Here is an 18,509-nt window from a genome sequence, read left to right as displayed (position 1 = left end):
GATTTAACTCCTAAATGACAGTGAATTGAGCAGTGAAATTGCAGGGGAATGATCTATACACTAAAACTGCTTTATTTAGCTAAAGTAATTTAGGGGACTATAGTGTTCCTTTAATATATGATCCAAGTATAAAATACATTTTTTTTTTTTTTAAACATTTCCAGGCAGCAGGTCATTACAGGCACTCCCCCTGCTGGCATGGCTATGCCATTCATGTGATCACATGGCCCAGGGGGGCTGGAACAGCTGCAGGAGGACTCCGAGATGCCAGGTGAGTCCCCCACACAGGCGACCGGGTAAGTGAATAGGACGACAGGGATGTGCTATGCCGCCCCCGGTTTTGAGTGCACCATCTAGCTCCCCCTTGCATCTCTAAATATAGTAAAATCTTACCTGTTTTCTAGTCTGCAGCTCCTGGCTCTGCCCCGGTCAGCTGACATCAGAAGTGATCTGAGCCAATCACAATGCTTCCCTGTAGGATTGGCCAAGACTGTCAAGGAGGCAGATCTGGGCAGAGCCAGCACAAGTCAAACACAGCCCTGGCCAATCAGAATCTCTTTATGGAGATGAACTGAATCAATGCATCTCTAAGAGGAAGGTTCAGTGTCTGCATGCAGGGGGTGGAGACACTGAATGTCAGTCACACTGTGCAGGACTGCCCCAGGAAGCCCCTCTAGCAGACATCTGAGGAGTGGCCAGTGGAGGTATCCCTAGGCTGTAATGTAAACACTGCATTTTCTTTAAAAAGACAGTGTTTACAGGAAAAAGCCTAATGGGAATGATGAGATAGGAGATATACAAGTTGTGACAAAGAGAACATTAATATACCATCTCCATAAAGTGTGTTCTGTAAAAAGAATTTCTAACAAAATTAATCCAGCCACCTGAACAGAGCACAGATAATTAGAGCAATAAAAATAAAAAGCACACGAGAACCTTTCAAACCAGCTTTTATTATTTGTAAAAATGCAGCTATATAAAACATCTCTTCAGACGTGCTCCTTTACAAAAACGAAACCAGAAAAGGCACAATGAAAACTCTGTACAGGACGCACACAGGCGACAATGCGCCCCTCTCCAAAATGCAAGTCTTCCACGGGAACAGGCAGCCAGACAGGTGCACGCAGGGAAGGAGTGGGTGCAGGCAGACTGAGGGGTGGGGAGCAGAGGGCAGGAAATTATGTGAAATGTTAGGACAAACCAAAAGGCTTTAATAATAAGTCTCTTTCTCCACCCAGCCTGGAAGAAAAAAAAAAAGGTAAGATTTTAGACAAATTCAGAAATACACGCAGAACAAGAACATGGCGTAATACCCAGGGTAGGATGGGAAGTGTTACTATTCAGAATTACATTGAGCAAGACAATATATGGGATAGCGAGACAGAATCGAGCCAGATTAGACCAGCCCGCTGTAGGTCAGAAACTGCTGGGTACTCACCGCCTGGGCTGCGACGAATGATTAATTTACGGATTTCATCGTATATGAAGATAAGCAGCGAGTATGGGAAGGCACAGAACCACCAAGTAGGCCTGAAAACAGAGAAATCGTTAGTACCATGTGCCAGATATGGCATTTATACTGTACATTCCTCCAATATGGAGCTTTCTAGTGCCCATTTAGTAAATCAGGACATTGCAGGGAAGGCCATGGCAGTGCCTTTGTATAATTGATATAAGGGAGGGCTTTGATGTGATAAAGTATTATTTCAGGCACCTACAGCCCATTACATTGTATGTGATTGGTAAAGACATCTGGAGGCCCAAAGCACTCCTGGCAGAGTAAAGAACCCAAGAATACTCACTTGAGTGGGTACATACGAAGAGCTACGTCCATCCCAGGACAGTATGATAAGAAGGCAGCCAAGGCAGTTTCTTCAAAGAGCCCAAATATCAGAATCTTGTTCCTAGAGGGAGTTTAGTGTTGGTTAGTAAGGACACACATTAACCAGATACACTGCACACAGTAATGCAGTCATGGTGTTAAGCCATTTTATTTAGCATTTCTATTGATACGAGTGTTTGATTCTGAAATCAGAAAATGCCAGTGACGCACTGTAACCAACAAAAATCGACAGCGACATTCTACCGACTTATATGGTGACAGCCACGTTTAGCACAGTACACCACAATCATTGCGTTAAATGTAAACTGCAGAACTACTCACTTCATGCCTTGCTGGAATACAGAGTTCCTCCTGGTCTTACAGATAATTAAATCCGCCCACTGGACGACCACAATACTGACAAAGAACGACGTGTGGCAGGTGAACTCCACAATCTTCCTCTGTTCGTAAGTCTGAAGAATTACAATAAGCAGTGGTTACAGGCAGAGTTACACAGCATTCCCTATACTGATACACACATCCGACCAATGTGACAAGAAGGGAAACGGGCAGACTTCAGAGACACCAATTCCCTGCCAGCTGCCATACCACTTACCCATTGCTGCCCATAGCTGTCTTCCACATCATTCATCCAGCGGTCATCCCAGTTCACTCTGATCCCGAGCAGTGTCCAGGGCAAAAAGCCATTCTCTGCCAGAATCACAAAGTATGTGAAGAAGCCACCGAGAGCCTGGATCATACCTGGAGAAAGGGGAAGAATGAGAAACTCCAGCAAACAGCGACCAAAGGAGTGAATACGGTACACACACTGGCAGTACTACAACCACCGCACTTCCTACCAGCTGCCAAATCTAGCAAGCAGAGCCCTGGTCGAAGATAATCTCCAATCGGTTCCCTTTTTGTCAATTAATGTGTGGGAGGACACCCAGATCCACCTACCTATCTGCCCATATGCCATACTGATCAGACGCTCGTTCACCAGCTTGTCAGTCTTCGGGTTTCTGGGCTGGCGTTTCATGATGTCACTTTCTGCCTGTTCATAAGCCAGTGAGATGGCGGGGACCTGCAGACGAAAAAGCATGTCAACACTTTCCAGCTTCATAAAGACCTGGGTACAGTTTGAAACGTTGCAGTGTCCAATTTATCACAGCGAGTGCCTGAGATTTGTTTTAACTCCTTTCACAGCTGGTGATATTTACGGCAATCCATCCAACAATCCACCCGGCAAGCTGATGAAGGTCAAATTAGGCTACACAAGCGACTTCATTTTTACAAGTTCCTTAAGATAAAAATCACTATAAACCATCCATTTATTCCAGCACCAGTCTGATAGTCACTAATCCTGATTTCATACAGTAATATCCAAGGTTTTACACAGCATGCGCACGCTTTACACGCAGACACAATGTTACTGAAGCCATTTGCCGGAAGCCCCAGTGACATCAACCAGCAGGTGGGCACATTACTAAAAGTAGTGGCATTTCTTAGAATTGAGTCTACTCTGGAAATTACCAAGTGCCACCATGAGCCATTGGGATGCTCATTGAGAATGCTTTAGATACCAGTTTGAAACAAACAGTCACGTTAAGTATGCAACCTAGTCCGTAAGTAGCTGGTTATAGCAGCCTCAGAACTAGGGTAATTATTCCTCAACGCTGAGGCCACATTCTGTCACTTACCATGTCAGTTCCCAGATCAATACAGAGGATCGTGACGGTGCCCAGGGGCAGTGGGATGTTGGCAATAATGAAGATAAGGAAAGGTGTGATTTCTGGAATGTTACTGGTCAGGGTGTAAGCAATAGACTTTTTCAAGTTGTCAAAGATCAGACGTCCTATAAGAGAAAGAAAAAAAAACCTGTTCAGATCTGCTAACAATAGTCCAGCCAGCAATCTACAGAGACCCATGGGTATCCATCTTGGGCCCCTATACTAGAGTGGCAAACCATACAGAACGCACCTTCTTCTACTCCAGTAACAATGGAAGCAAAGTTATCGTCCAGGAGGATCATGTCAGCTGCTTGCTTGGAGACGTCAGAGCCAGCAATACCCATCGCAATACCGATATCTGCCTTCTTTAGAGCTGGGGAGTCATTCACACCATCACCTGTCACTGCCACAATGGCACCCTGCAAGATGCCAAGTTACCACAAAGTGATCAATAATCAAGAATTGTGTTTGGTAAACAGCAGGCGGATAGCGGTTCTAAATAAGCATGAGCTAAACGCAGCGCCATGTTTTGTTCGACTGATGAAAGGGCTCAGTCATAATGTCTCCTTTTATGTTGGCCCTATCACCATGGTAGGTACCTGTCTCTGACAGCCCTCTACGATGATTAGTTTCTGCTGTGGAGAGGTTCTGGCGAACACAATTTCTGTATGATGTGTCAGGATATCATCGATCTGCTCACCGCTCATGTCCTTCAGGTCCGAGCCATGCACAACACAAGCTTTGGCATCCCTGCGAGAGGACGAGAAAATGCAGTGACTTTAATTATCACCATATGGGTCAAACACAGGATATGGTAGACACGAACACTGGGCATGGCAGCCACAAGCTAAATAACCCCGACTGCTACAAACCTTGCATTAACCTGGTTCACAGGAATGTTGAGTCTGGCTGCAATATCTTCCACAGTCTCATTACCTTCGGAGATGATGCCCACACCCTTAGCGATGGCTTTTGCAGTAATTGGGTGGTCACCAGTAACCATTATAACCTACAGACAGAGGGTAAGGTTAATATTCTACCAAGACATCCAATGTCTGCAGCGGACATATCCAAAACATGAAATCGGCATCATTAGTAAGGGTTAATGTTTATAGGAAAAATCCATTAGAGGGTGCAGAGCACGAGACCACCAGCACAAAGTATTATAGGAAGACTCCAGGCACCATAACCACTATATATCAGGGGAGGCGGAAGACAGCTTACCTTTATCCCAGCACTACGGCATTTGCCAACAGCATCTGGCACAGCTGCACGGGGAGGATCAATCATAGAGATCAAGCCCACAAAACACAGGTCCTCGGTGGGAAAGTTAACCTCTTCCGAATCGAACTGAAACCCATCAGGAAACTGATCGTCTGGCAGGGCCAGGTGGCAGAAACCTGAGGCAATGAACAGAGATGAGAAACTCCTCACACCTCAAGAGTGAGACCAAAAAAAACAAAAAAAAAAACACAATAAGCAGTACTCACCCAACACCCTCTCTCCCAGGCCCCCAAGCTCCAGGTATGCGTTCTGAAAGGCATCTTTCAACTCCTCATCCAAAGGTTGCTCTTTGCCTTGCACCAAGATTGTAGAGCATCGGTCAAGGATTCGCTCCGGGGCGCCCTTCATCACTAGCAGGTGGCGGCTCTCTGAAGGATTGGCATTCTTGTGTACAGACAGCTGTAAGGTGGGATAGAGTCAGAGATTTCTGGTTACAGAAAATGCTATGCTGGCAAAGCTTAAGGGTTAAATGGACCCCCCCGAATCAGCTAGTCATGGGCGTGAGAGGTGGGGGTACAGAGTGCAGTTGGACTATGCAAGGTTTGAAGCAAGAGCCCCCAGGACAGATCAGTGGTCGCTCTTCATGAATAGGATTAGCCCAGAGGAATGTCAGAGCTCAGAGCTAATTCCATACCAAGTAGCTTAGGATGGAAAGTGCCGGTGAAAGCCGCCTAACAAGATTAAACCCCCCTGCCGAGCAGGGCACAGCCCTACCACAACCCGGGTAATGCTGCAGAATAACCCTTTCCCACCCGGAGTGCCCTCTTTGTTCATTACATGGTTGCCTCCACCTGTGCCAACAGGGACACCACTTCCCACCTCCCGATAGGGTGCTGATGCAGGACTGTAAACCAACACCCGATTCCATTCGGTCACCTGCAGATTGGCCACAGAGGGGAACCACTACTCACCTGGTATTTGTTGGTGGAGTTGAAAGGAACTTCAGCCAATTTTTGGTTCTTTTCTCTCATTTCCCTGACAGATCCACAGCACAGCTCAATACACTTCAGGAGAGCAGATTCGGACGCGTCTCCAGCAACATCTCTCTGTTGGGGAGCAAAGACTCATGACTACACTAAGCGGGGGGAGGGGGGAAAAACAAGGGAGAACTAGGAGATGCGGACAATTTGTAAACCATTAATTAGGGGGATCAAGAAGCAGCGGTCAATATTCTAGATGCCATACAATGAAGGTCACTGCACAGGCCAATTATACAGCTCGGGGTGCACAGTACGCAGTATCGCCTGCCCAGGGGCAGAATCACGAGACAGTGGGGAGACTCACCTTTAGGATGGGGGTATTTTCCTGCCCAGCCTGGAACACAGCTCGATTACACAGACCAGCCACGCGAGAGAGCGCTGTCCATGTGGGGGAGGTTTTATCAAACGAGGCACCTGAGAAGAGACAATAGGTTACTGCAGTGACCTCACTTTCCTAGGGCAGGGAATCATTCCACTGTACAGCAGTGTAAACATCGAAGGAAATCTTCTGTATGGAGAAAGTGCTTCTACATGCCCTAGAGGGTTTTACACCTTCAGAGCCGTGATTGTACATACAGATTAGTAGGAGTAACCAACATTCCCACTATTCCAGGAAGTCCAGTAAGCGGAATTAAATCAGCAGGGGTGGAGACACTTGTGCCATATTCTTGGCAGTTCTAGTCACTGCAAGAATTTCTGTATTTACAGGACACACAATCTTACCGCTTTGGTTCTCTGTGGTGTCAGCCTCGTGAATCTGGTTATCAAACCACATATGTGCCACCGTCATCCGGTTCTGAGTCAGTGTTCCGGTCTTGTCAGAGCAGATTGTGGAAGTAGACCCCAAGGTTTCAACAGCCTCCAGGTTCTTGACCAGACAGTTCTTGCGTGCCATGCGCTTGGCAGTTAGTGTAAGGCAGACCTGTGAGAGGGGATACCAGTTATGGATGTTCCAGGACAAGTTGGCACACTGCAAGGTTGCATTGCATGGATACTCACAGTGACAGTGGCTAGAAGACCCTCTGGCACGTTGGCTACAATGATCCCGATGAGGAAGATGACAGCTTCCAGCCAGGTGTAATGCAGGATGAGTGACAGGATGAAGAAAGAGACCCCAAGAAAGACCGCCACACCGGTGATGATATGAATAAAGTGCTCAATCTCAATGGCAATGGGGGTGCGCCCACCTTCCAGACCAGAAGCCAGTGTGGCAATACGTCCCATGACTGTACGGTCACCAGTGTAAACAACAATACCACGAGCAGTGCCTGGGGTAAGAGAGAGACCAGTAATATGACCACATGTAATGAGAGCAAGTTACACCATCTCACATCCACATCTGAACTAATAAAATGGGAGATTTCTTTAAATGCGGGGGAGGTGGGACAAAATATACACAATTCTGGGTACAAATCATGTTCATTTCAGATTCAAGAGTAGATAGAAGCTCTAGACTGATAGCTCAAATATTGATTGCTCAACCCACCCTCAACACAGTTAGTTGAGAAAAATGCAATGTTCCTGGTCTCCAAGGGATTTTCATTAGTGAAGTCTGGTGAGCGAGTCTGTGGCTCAGATTCTCCTGTTAACGAAGAGTTATCCACCTGAAAACAATAAAAGGACTTGGGTGAATGCATAGCTGCAGGAAGGCCAGTCACTGGGAGAAGGCATATGGGACAATGCTACTGGAGGCCCAGCCTGTGAGTTACAAGGTATTGCCATGAGAATACCCAACCAGCTGCCGAGAGAAGAACGTTGTAAAGCGCTGCTGGATGGCAGTCACCAGGAGCCTCAGCTAGCGGTCAGAGAATACAAAGCTCTGCCACGATGTATCCCTGCTGGGTGTACAACAAACTACCTCTGCGAGACCCAGCCAGCAGGTAAGGGGAATTAGTACAATACTACAGGAAGCCTTGTGAATTTAACCACCATCATCCCACGGTCCCAAAGCATTTCGCCTCACCTTACAGCCATGGGCGGAGATTATTCGCAAGTCAGCTGGTATCCGATCGCCTCCCTTGACTTCCACTAAGTCACCCCAAACCACTTCCTCAGCATTAATGCTCATCTTCTCGCCGTTTCGGATTACGAGAGCTTGCTGTAGGAGAAGAGACAATTAGGACAAAAGTTCCAACTTTTCAATTCTAGAAACAGACTAAAATGGCAGCTGTCTGACCAGCACACATTACCTGGGGCACCATGTTCTTAAAGGATTCCATAATCTTTGAGCTCTTTGCTTCTTGGTAATAGGAGAAGCAACCAGTGATGATGACGACAGCTGACAAGACAACACCGAGGTAGAGCTGCAGGAGAGCAGAACAAACATTACAGCCAAGAACAAACACAGCCGATAACAAACATCAAGTCGAGCATCGAGCTTACTTACATTGTCATTCTGTGGCTCCTCTTCCGTTGCAGCCTGAATACCGTATGCAAGGAAACAAAGTATGGCTCCAATCCAGAGAAGCATGGAGAACCCACCGAACAGCTGGCGGCAGAACTTCACCCACTCTGGAGTGGTGGGGGGAGGAGTTAGTGCATTGGGACCATCTCGAGCCAGGATCTCAGCTGCACGTGCAGTGGTCAGACCCTAGTGGAAAAGATACCAGACATGGATCACTACCTACCACCACACAAGGTTAGGGCTTCATACACACCTCCACCTCAAAAAGGCTAGGGGAAATCTGTTTGCCAGCGCTATGGAAAGGTTTCTTACCCTCTGAAGATCTGTCCCAAACTTGCGGTGCAGCTCATCCATGTTCATCTTGTGTTCTTCCTGCAAGGAGAAAGGGCAAGCAATCAGGACAGAAAGCCAATTCCAGGTGCTTGGGACCTGGCCATAATTAGAGGGACAGACCAGGACACTTTCTTTATGGCCCCACGAATCCATTATTCCTTATCAGGAGGAGGTAGCAAAATCTTCATCTCTGGGTGGGATGTGCAGTCACTGAAAAGCCAGAATTATTGTGAAACGGACACCATGCTCACACAGGAGATTTAAGTCACACGACTTACGCACCATCGTTACTTCCTTTTTCAACTCGTCCATGTCTTTTTCCTTCGCTTTCCCTTTGGCCTTCTTTTTGGCTCCATGTTCAGAGGTAGCCGCGGGCTCATACTTATCACGTCCAGCCTGTGGAGAGATAACAGCTCGGTGAGCACACTGTAAGGGTCACCCAATACAGCCAATTCCCTGACTGAGCTCTGCAATGCCTGGTAAGCCTGATAATGGGGAGACCATAGAACTCACCAGATCATGCAGATCTCTCATCCATTTAACCCCATGTCCCTTTCTGCACCCCAGTGCATGCTGGGACAGACATGGTATACTTGGCTATGCTTTCAGTAGTTCTGCAGTGACAAGGTTAACTTCCTCTGATTCCCAGTGCAGGTTGTGTTCCACTAGTTACGGTTTGCCATGTACTCAAATTCTTTAAGTGTTAATTTACTCTCCTCAGCCTCATTATGCATTAGGGTGGGGGTGTCAGATTCAGAGGGCCCAGGAACAACACTGGCAAGGGAGAGCAGACACCAAAATATGTGTCGCCTCGCGCCACACGCGTCACTTAACAAGGTGACAAGTCCAGCTCTGGGGACCTGCCACAGCTTGGATTCAGAGGGCTGGGGCCATGGCCAAATCTGCACGCTTCCAGCACACAGACCATCTCCAAGGAAACACCTGGCAGCCATCCCACCGGCCCGACACAGGCTCCGGGCCATCGTAAACGTCAGTCCACAACACTCACTACTCTGCCTGCCTCAGGAGCTTACAGTTCAACGAGCCAGAAACACTGCACACTAAAGGGTTACTGGCAAGCTCCTTCCCCTCCCACAGAGAGCCTGCATGACTCACTTTACAGAAACAATGTCCCACAGATAAAAACAAGACAGATAGTGAGTGCAAGAAACCTGAGCACAGCCAGGCTGGGAGGGGGGGCAGATAGCCACTGGGGGAGAGGCACAGCCAGGCTGGGAGGGAGGGGCAGATAGCCACTGGGGGAGAGGCACAGCCAGGCTGGGAGGGAGGGGCAGATGGCCACTGGGGGAGAGGCACAGCCAGGCTGGGAGGGAGGGGCAGATAGCCACTGGGGGAGAGGCACAGCCAGGCTGGGAGGGAGGGGCAGATAGCCACTGGGGGAGAGGCACAGCCAGGCTGGGAGGGAGGGGCAGATAGCCACTGGGGGAGAGGCACAGCCAGGCTGGGAGGGAGGGGCAGATAGCCACTGGGGGAGAGGCACAGCCAGGCTGGGAGGGAGGGGCAGATAGCCACTGGGGGAGAGGCACAGCCAGGCTGGGAGGGAGGGGCAGATAGCCACTGGGGGAGAGGCACAGCCAGGCTGGGAGGGAGGGGCAGATAGCCACTGGGGGAGAGGCACAGCCAGGCTGGGAGGGAGGGGCAGATAGCCACTGGGGGAGAGGCACAGCCAGGCTGGGAGGGAGGGGCAGATAGCCACTGGGGGAGAGGCACAGCCAGGCTGGGAGGGAGGGGCAGATAGCCACTAGGGGAGAGGCACAGCCAGGCTGGGAGGGGGGCAGCTAGCCACCAAGAAGGGAGGCACAGCCAGGCTGGGAGGGGGGCAGCTAGCCACCAAGAAGGGAGGCACAGCCAGGCAGCTAGCCACCAAGAAGGGAGGCACAGTCAGGCTGGGCGGGGAGCAGCTAGCCACCAAGAAGGGAGGCACAGCCAGGCTGGGAGGGGAGCAGCTAGCCACCAAGAAGGGAGGCACAGCCAGGCTGGGAGGGGAATCAACTAGCCACCAAGAAGGGAGGCAGCTAGCCACCAAGAAGGGAGGCAGCTAGCCACCAAGAAGGGAGGCACAGCCAGGCTGGGAGGGGAGCAGTTAGGCTCAGAGAAGGAGAGGGACAGATAACCAGACAGGGAAGCTATGTAGGGGCCGAGGTAGCAGAATTTGTTGGGCAGAATGCAGGATGGGGAATAGACAGGTGTGGGGGGTGGGGGGTGGGGGTTTGTAGGACTAATACCAAACAGATTAAACTCATGGAGCAGTGACTTTATGAATACAGGAAGGATAGAGTTAATGCCATCAGACACTACGCACAGGAAGGAGAGTACAGTTTCCATGACACAATCTCTCTGCCGCGGTGAACGAGGTACTCAGCACATGCTGGAAGCCATTACAACAGCAGCATGAATCAGCCACACAGCTGTCTATATACACAGACACACACACACACACACACACACACAGCTGTCTATATACACAGACACACACACACACACACACAGCTGTCTATATACACACACACACACACACACACACAGTATAACATTGCTGGGTCACAAATTAAACATGGCACCACCACTGGAAGCCATCCGACAAAGTGACAAGGAGATTAATCAGGGAAATCATCTAGGAAACAGGATTTAGAATGAGGGAGACTTCCAGAGTGGGGATGGTAAGAAGGTAGGATATGAGAGGTTCCCGGAGTGGGTGCAGGGGGGGGGGCGGGGTGGAGATGGACAGTTAGGATGCGAGAGACTTCTGGAGTTGGGAGAGTCAGGTAGGAGGAAAGAGGCTCCTGGAGTAAGTGAGGGGGGGGGGGGGGGGGAGGAGAGGCTCCTGGAGTAAGTGAGGGGGGGGGGGGGGGAGGAGAGGCTCTGGAGTAAGTGAGGGGGGGGGGGGGGGGGGGAGGAGAGGCTCCTGGAGTAAGTGAGGGGGGGGGGGGGGGGAGGAGAGGCTCCTGGAGTAAGTGAGGGGGGGGGGGAGAGGAGAGGCTCCTGGAGTAAGTGAGGGGGGGAGGAGAGGCTCCTGGAGTAAGTGAGGGGGGGGGAGGAGAGGCTCCTGGAGTAATTGAGGTGGGGGGGGAGGAGAGGCTCCTGGAGTAATTGAGGTGGGGGGGGAGGAGAGGCTCCTGGAGTAATTGAGGTGGGGGGGGAGGAGAGGCTCCTGGAGTGGAGGGCATTGGCAGGGCTGTACAGACACACAATGAACACCAAGTATGATCAGCTGTAATACCCATGCAATGCCAGCGATGCCGCCCTTGGAGCGTCTGACCTTGCCCCAAGGTCAGCGATCTTTACAAACTGTCAGACAAGTACAAAACGCCCCAATAAGATATATGGAGCTGCTATACAAGTAGGAGCGTGCACTAAACACCAGCCAAGTGACAGCAAATAAACAAGTTTCTTCAAGCTATGGTTTGAGAACCGCTCAACAAGTGCTACAGTCACCAACGGGCAAGCACCAACTGGAAACTAGGGAACAATATGCCAGCGATCTCACAGGCCAATCTAACCAAGGTCTGCAGTTACTGCCCAGCATCTTCTATCAGCCAACCACCTCCCTAATCCAATCCATCGCCTCCCCACCTCCCTAATCTAATCCATCGCCTCCCCACCTCCCTAATCCAATCCATCGCCTCCCCACCTCCCTAATCCAATCCATCGCCTCCCCACCTCCCTAATCCAATCCATCGCCTCCCCACCTCCCTAATCCAATCCATCGCCTCCCCACCTCCCTAATCCAATCCATCGCCTCCCCACCTCCCTAATCCAATCCATCGCCTCCCCACCTCCCTAATCCAATCCATCACCTCCCCACCTCCCTAATCCAATCCATCCATCCATCGCCTGCCCATGTCCCCAATCTATGTCCTCCCCACCTCCCTAATCCAATCCATCCAATCCATCCATCGCCTGCCCATGTCCCCAATCTATGTCCTCCCCACCTCCCTAATCCAATCCATCCATCGCCTGCCCATGTCCCCAATCTATGTCCTCCCCACCTCCCTAATCCAATCCATCCATCGCCTGCCCATGTCCCCAATCTATGTCCTCCCCACCTCCCTAATCCAATCCATCTATCCCCTACCCACCTCCCTAATCCAATCCATCTATCCCCTACCCACCTCCCTAATCCAATCCATCCATCCCCTGCCCACCTCCCTAATCCAATCCATCCATCGCCTGCCCATGTCCCCAATCTATGTCCTCCCCACCTCCATAATCCAATCCATCTATCCCCTACCCACCTCCCTAATCCAATCCATCCATCCCCTACCCACCTCCCTAATCCAATCCATCCATCCCCTACCCACCTCCCTAATCCAATCCATCTATCCCCTACCCATGTCCCCAATCCAATCTATTCATAATGTGCGCATGGTTGTCCCACCACCAGTCTAATAACCAGTTGTGCAGCAGTGCCCCACCACAATCTGCCTATTCACCAACTTGCTGAACGCCTTACCGCTATATTTGGACTATCGCCACCAAAAGCCATCACCTGCCCCCAATAAACAAGTCTAAAGCTTTATCTTATGGTGCCAGGACCAAGGGGTCTCTCTCTCTCAAAGTCAGTTAAAGAGTGCCATTAAAGAACAAGGTGAGACACCAATAATGGGATCTTATACCACAAAGCCAGCCAGTAAATGTACTACAACTCCCAGAATCCTAAGCATCAGCTGCCCAAGGCCAGGCTATCAGTTCATAGATGGGGGCCCAATGTTTAAGGCTCACACTGAAGGTGGCGTCATATCATAACAAGCTCCCTCTCATTGTTTAACTTCCTGGGAAGCCAGTGCCAGCTCTGTACACCGCCGCGGGGGAGCTCTACTTGGATTAGACACCCTGGGAACAGAACATTTCACAACCCTTCCCAGCCAGGTTAACCCTTGCAGGCTGCCAAAGCAAGCAAGCGCTAAGAGTTAATGGAGAAAGGGGCACCAGCACACAGCGTATAAATACTACATACTACAGGGCTGCACAAGGAGCTGTAAGGGAAAAGGGAAACAGTTTACACGGATTACACTCTAGCTTGTGGCCTGATTGGATGAACCAGCCGATGCCATGTTTACTGGGCACATCATTACCTGCACCCAATCATACAGACGGCACTAGCCAGTAAACAAGACAGAGCACTCCGCCATAGACTGGAGCGCACCCACACACTGGGGCCACCATACAAGGACATGTCAAGGTCACAGAGCTGAATGTGTAACTGCTTGTTAGATAGTGGCTGGGACAGGCCCTCCCAGGGCCCAGCAAATCCCCAAAATAAAGGATCCACACAGGACGAGGAGGAGGGACTGCAGACAGACATTCTTTGTACGAATTAGTTTAACTCCATCATTACCTGCACAGGCCATCACTGGTAATTCAACGGTTAATAGCCAGGTTTATTAGAATAGGGGAAATTAAATGCCCTAGCCTATTTAACCCCTTCTGGACTAGAACAGGTCAGAAAGTCCTCACCGAGACAATGCATCAAGGGTTAATAAGAGCCAGCTGATATCTCAGCAGTGATAGGCAAATACAGAGAAGGATGTCAGGCAGTATATAGAACGCATTCTCAAGGAATCCGCTGCCGCCCACCCCCCACACTAAAAATAACGCCATCAGCTGTCCAAAATAGAGCACAGAGGAAACTGACAGATTAACCAGCCCCCCAGTCCACCTACACACCGAGGGTAGAATCCCTGATCAATCCCATCACAGCCAGCCAGACAGCGTGAAGCCCCCCTCTCCAAGGCTAGCTACCGCTCCATGTATACCCCCCCAAAGGGTATGCTCCCCAGATAAATCCCATCACAGCCAGCTAGACAGCGTGTAGCCCCCCTCTCCAAGGCTAGCTACCGCTCCATGTATAGCCCCCAAAGGGTATGCTCCCCAGATAAATCCAATCACAGCTAGCTAGATACTCCATGTGTCCCCCATGCCATTCTCACTGGACATCCTGGTTTAAGATTCCCAGTCACACAACCTACCTATTCAAACAGGTATACCCTCTCCCCGGCTCTACAAACAGGAGTATACACTCGCCCGAGTCCCACCTCCCCCGGCTGTACAAACAGGGGTATACCCTCTCCCCAGTCACACAACAACCCACCCCCCATAGTCTTACCATTACTGAGAAAGACCAGTTACATGGCCAGACAGTCAGACCTACCTCCCAACTGCACAGTGTGAACCCCCGTGACACCCTACCATTAGCCCTTTCCTTGCCAGCTGAGGGCAAAGCTTGGCACCAGATAAAATAAACACTGCAGATCTCTGCTGCCCCTCCCAGACACTCCGGCCATCTGCAGATTAAAGAAATCTGTCTGTGTGAGCAGCTAGCACAACACAGACAGCAGAGCCGGGGCCCAGCAGGGTGCCCCCAGTGAAACCATCACTAGTAACACTACCCCGACCAGGGACTGGCAGAGAGTCACAGGGCTCCTGGCACAGACTGTGCAAGCCTGGCACTCACACCTGGAGATACCGAGTACGATTCAGTGAACTAGTTTGACGGCTCTGTGCAATGCCCCTGCGGCAGTGTCAATCGCTTCGCTCTTTAACCTCTTCCCTGCCAGGATTACAGGTAACACCTACCGCCACATAGAGTCGGGAACCGAGCTGAAACCCCAGGTCTCGCTTGGGCAATATTAACAGCCCAGTTCATTGGGATAGAAATGAGCAGGAACTCCCCCAAACCAGAATTTCCCATGGAGAATGTCAGCAGATTAACCTGCATTACCTACAGGCAGCTCTATCACCCTGTATAACCTGCCCACAGTACCCCACATTACATACAGTCTCTGCCCCCCCCAATATGGATCCCTCCTCCACCTGTAAGGGCTCTCTGGATTACATTCCCATTATTTTATACTGTATCCACCTAGCAGGCCCTAAATACCATCACAACCTCTGCCTGAAGGATGGGGCAGTGACTGAGTGTGGGCCCCAATATACTGTATCCACGTACCCGGCTATACACCCCCATCACTGCCCCAATATACTGTATCCACGTACCCAGCTATACACCCCCATCACTGCCCCAATATACGGTATCCACGTACCCGGCTATACACACCCATCACTGCCCCAATATACCGTATCCACGTACCCGGCTATACACCCCCATCACTGCCCCAATATACAGTATCCACGTACCCAGCTATACACCCCCATCACTGCCCCAATATACTGTATCCACGTACCCGGCTATACACCCCCATCACTGCCCCAATATACTGTATCCACGTACCCGGCTATACACCCCCATCACTGCCCCAATATACTGTATCCACGTACCCGGCTATACACCCCCATCACTGCCCCAATATACCGTATCCACGTACCCGGCTATACACCCCCATCACTGCCCCAATATACAGTATCCACGTACCCAGCTATACACCCCCATCACTGCCCCAATATACTGTATCCACGTACCCGGCTATACACCCCCATCACTGCCCCAATATACTGTATCCACGTACCCGGCTATACACCCCCATCACTGCATCCACAGACTCAGCTAAAACCCCCACCTCCAATTCAAAGCCACCACACACCCGTTGGTGAACCCCTACACTGTCCTTCTGACATTTCACGATAAACTCTGTAGAACCTAAACGGCAGTAGTCCCTATACCCTTTCCCACCTTCGCTTCGCCCCCCCCCCCCCCAGTCTATACAATATCTCCCCCCCCCCAGTCTATACAATATCTCCCCCCCCCCAGTCTATACAATATCTCCCCCCCCCCAGTCTATACAATATCTCCCCCCCCCAGTCTATACAATATCTCCCCCCCCCCCAGTCTATACAATATCTCCCCCCCCCCAGTCTATACAATATCTCCCCCCCCCCAGTCTATACAATATCTCCCCCCCCCCCAGTCTATACAATATCTCCCCCCCCCCCCCCCCAGTCTATACAATATCTCCCCCCCCCCCCAGTCTATACAATATCTCCCCCCCCCCCAGTCTATACAATATCTCCCCCCCCCCCCAGTCTATACAATATCTCCCCCCCCCCCAGTCTATACAATATCTCCCCCCCCCCAGTCTATACAATATCTCCCCCCCCCCCAGTCTATACAATATCTCCCCCCCCCCCAGTCTATACAATATCTCCCCCCCCCCCCAGTCTATACAATATCTCCCCCCCCCCCCAGTCTATACAATATCTCCCCCCCCCCCCAGTCTATACAATATCTCCCCCCCCCCCCAGTCTATACAATATCTCCCCCCCCCCCAGTCTATACAATATCTCCCCCCCCCCCAGTCTATACAATATCTCCCCCCCCCAGTCTATACAATATCCCCCCCCCCCAGTCTATACAATATCCCCCCCCAGTCTATACAATATCCCCCCCAGTCTATACAATATCCCCCCCCAGTCTATACAATATCTCCCCCCCCCCCAGTCTATACAATATCTCCCCCCCCCCCAGTCTATACAATATCTCCCCCCCCCCAGTCTATACAATATCTCCCCCCCCCCCAGTCTATACAATATCTCCCCCCCCCCCAGTCTATACAATATCTCCCCCCCCCCCAGTCTATACAATATCTCCCCCCCCCCAGTCTATACAATATCTCCCCCCCCCCAGTCTATACAATATCTCCCCCCCCCAGTCTATACAATATCTCCCCCCCCCAGTCTATACAATATCTCCCCCCCCCAGTCTATACAATATCTCCCCCCCCCCCCAGTCTATACAATATCTCCCCCCCCCCCCAGTCTATACAATATCTCCCCCCCCCCCCCAGTCTATACAATATCTCCCCCCCCCCAGTCTATACAATATCTCCCCCCCCCCCCAGTCTATACAATATCTCCCCCCCCCCCCAGTCTATACAATATCTCCCCCCCCCCCAGTCTATACAATATCTCCCCCCCCCAGTCTATACAATATCTCCCCCCCCCAGTCTATACAATATCCCCCCCCGTATATTATATATAACATTATAAGCTATATGATCCCCCCTCCCCCCAGTCAGTAATATGATGATATAATAGATGATATATAGACAGTCTCACCCCGTATCCCATGATGCCTCGCTCTGCAGGTCTCTCTCTCCGCCTGACACTGAGGCCGAAGGGCTCCGCTCCAGCCTTTATAGAACACTAGGGACGTCATTGGTGACGCCTCCTCCTTCTCCCCGCCCCTTCACCTAGCCCCGCCCACACAAGGCGTACATTTTCATTCAACTTATTACCGTAATTACCTGACAACTGCGCAGCTTTAGGCTAGCAGCACATGGTGCCTGGGTACCGTAATACTCCCAGTACCTGTGTCAGCCTAATAAACAGCACTGTACCTCACACAGTGTGTAATACACAGCCCTGTACCTCACACAGTGTGTAATACACAGCCTAATACACAGCACTGTACCTCACACAGTGTGTAATACACAGCCTAATACACAGCACTGTACCTCACACAGTGTGTAATACACAGCCTAATACACAGCACTGTACCTCACACAGTGTGTAATACACAGCCTAATACACAGCACTGTACCTCACACAGTGTGTAATACACAGCCTAATACACAGCACTGTACCTCACACAGTGTGTAATACACAGCCTAATACACAGCACTGTACCTCACACAGTGTGTAATACACAGCCTAATACACAGCACTGTACCTCACACAGTGTGTAATACACAGCCTAATACACAGCACTGTACCTCACACAGTGTGTAATACACAGCCTAATACACAGCACTGTACCTCACACAGTGTGTAATACACAGCCTAATACACAGCACTGTACCTCACACAGTGTGTAATACACAGCCTAATACACAGCACTGTACCTCACACAGTGTGTAATAAACAGCCTAATACACAGCACTGTACCTCACACAGTGTGTAATACACAGCCTAATACACAGCACTGTACCTCACACAGTGTGTAATACACAGCCTAATACACAGCACTGTACCTCACACAG

At 50.4% G+C, this 18,509-nt stretch overlaps 1 protein-coding gene across 1 annotated transcript; it reads right to left on the bottom strand.

The window, feature by feature from the left end:
- Positions 1 to 933: 933 nt before the first annotated feature.
- Positions 934 to 17,650, bottom strand: ATP1A1 (ATPase Na+/K+ transporting subunit alpha 1). The gene is made up of 23 exons (XM_063445822.1): positions 17,587 to 17,650; positions 8,836 to 8,949; positions 8,533 to 8,592; positions 8,203 to 8,406; positions 8,006 to 8,119; positions 7,780 to 7,914; positions 7,303 to 7,420; positions 6,816 to 7,084; positions 6,540 to 6,738; positions 6,121 to 6,230; positions 5,748 to 5,882; positions 5,043 to 5,235; positions 4,777 to 4,952; positions 4,425 to 4,561; positions 4,152 to 4,302; positions 3,803 to 3,971; positions 3,523 to 3,677; positions 2,783 to 2,906; positions 2,439 to 2,584; positions 2,165 to 2,295; positions 1,803 to 1,904; positions 1,439 to 1,530; positions 934 to 1,239 (listed from the first exon to the last, which is right to left on the bottom strand). The coding sequence occupies exons 1-23, from the start codon at positions 17,596 to 17,598 to the stop codon at positions 1,211 to 1,213; spliced, it is 3,075 nt and encodes a 1,024-aa protein (XP_063301892.1). The 5' UTR covers positions 17,599 to 17,650; the 3' UTR covers positions 934 to 1,210.
- Positions 17,651 to 18,509: the final 859 nt, after the last annotated feature.

This window comes from Pelobates fuscus, chromosome 1 (assembly GCF_036172605.1).
Source record: "Pelobates fuscus isolate aPelFus1 chromosome 1, aPelFus1.pri, whole genome shotgun sequence".
Taxonomy (NCBI): Eukaryota; Metazoa; Chordata; class Amphibia; order Anura; family Pelobatidae; genus Pelobates; species Pelobates fuscus.
Note: the sequence above shows the minus strand (reverse complement) of the source record. Positions and strands in the feature narration are given on the sequence as shown.

What these genes read in the sequence shown, in the direction of transcription:
- ATP1A1 (XM_063445822.1), bottom strand. An exon ending in ACTCCACCAACAAATACCAG is followed by an intron (nt 5,236 to 5,747) that starts GTGAGTAGTGGT and finishes CCCACCTTACAG; the next exon opens with CTGTCTGTACACAAGAATGC. An exon ending in ACAGCTATGGGCAGCAATGG is followed by an intron (nt 2,296 to 2,438) that starts GTAAGTGGTATG and finishes GTAATTCTTCAG; the next exon opens with ACTTACGAACAGAGGAAGAT.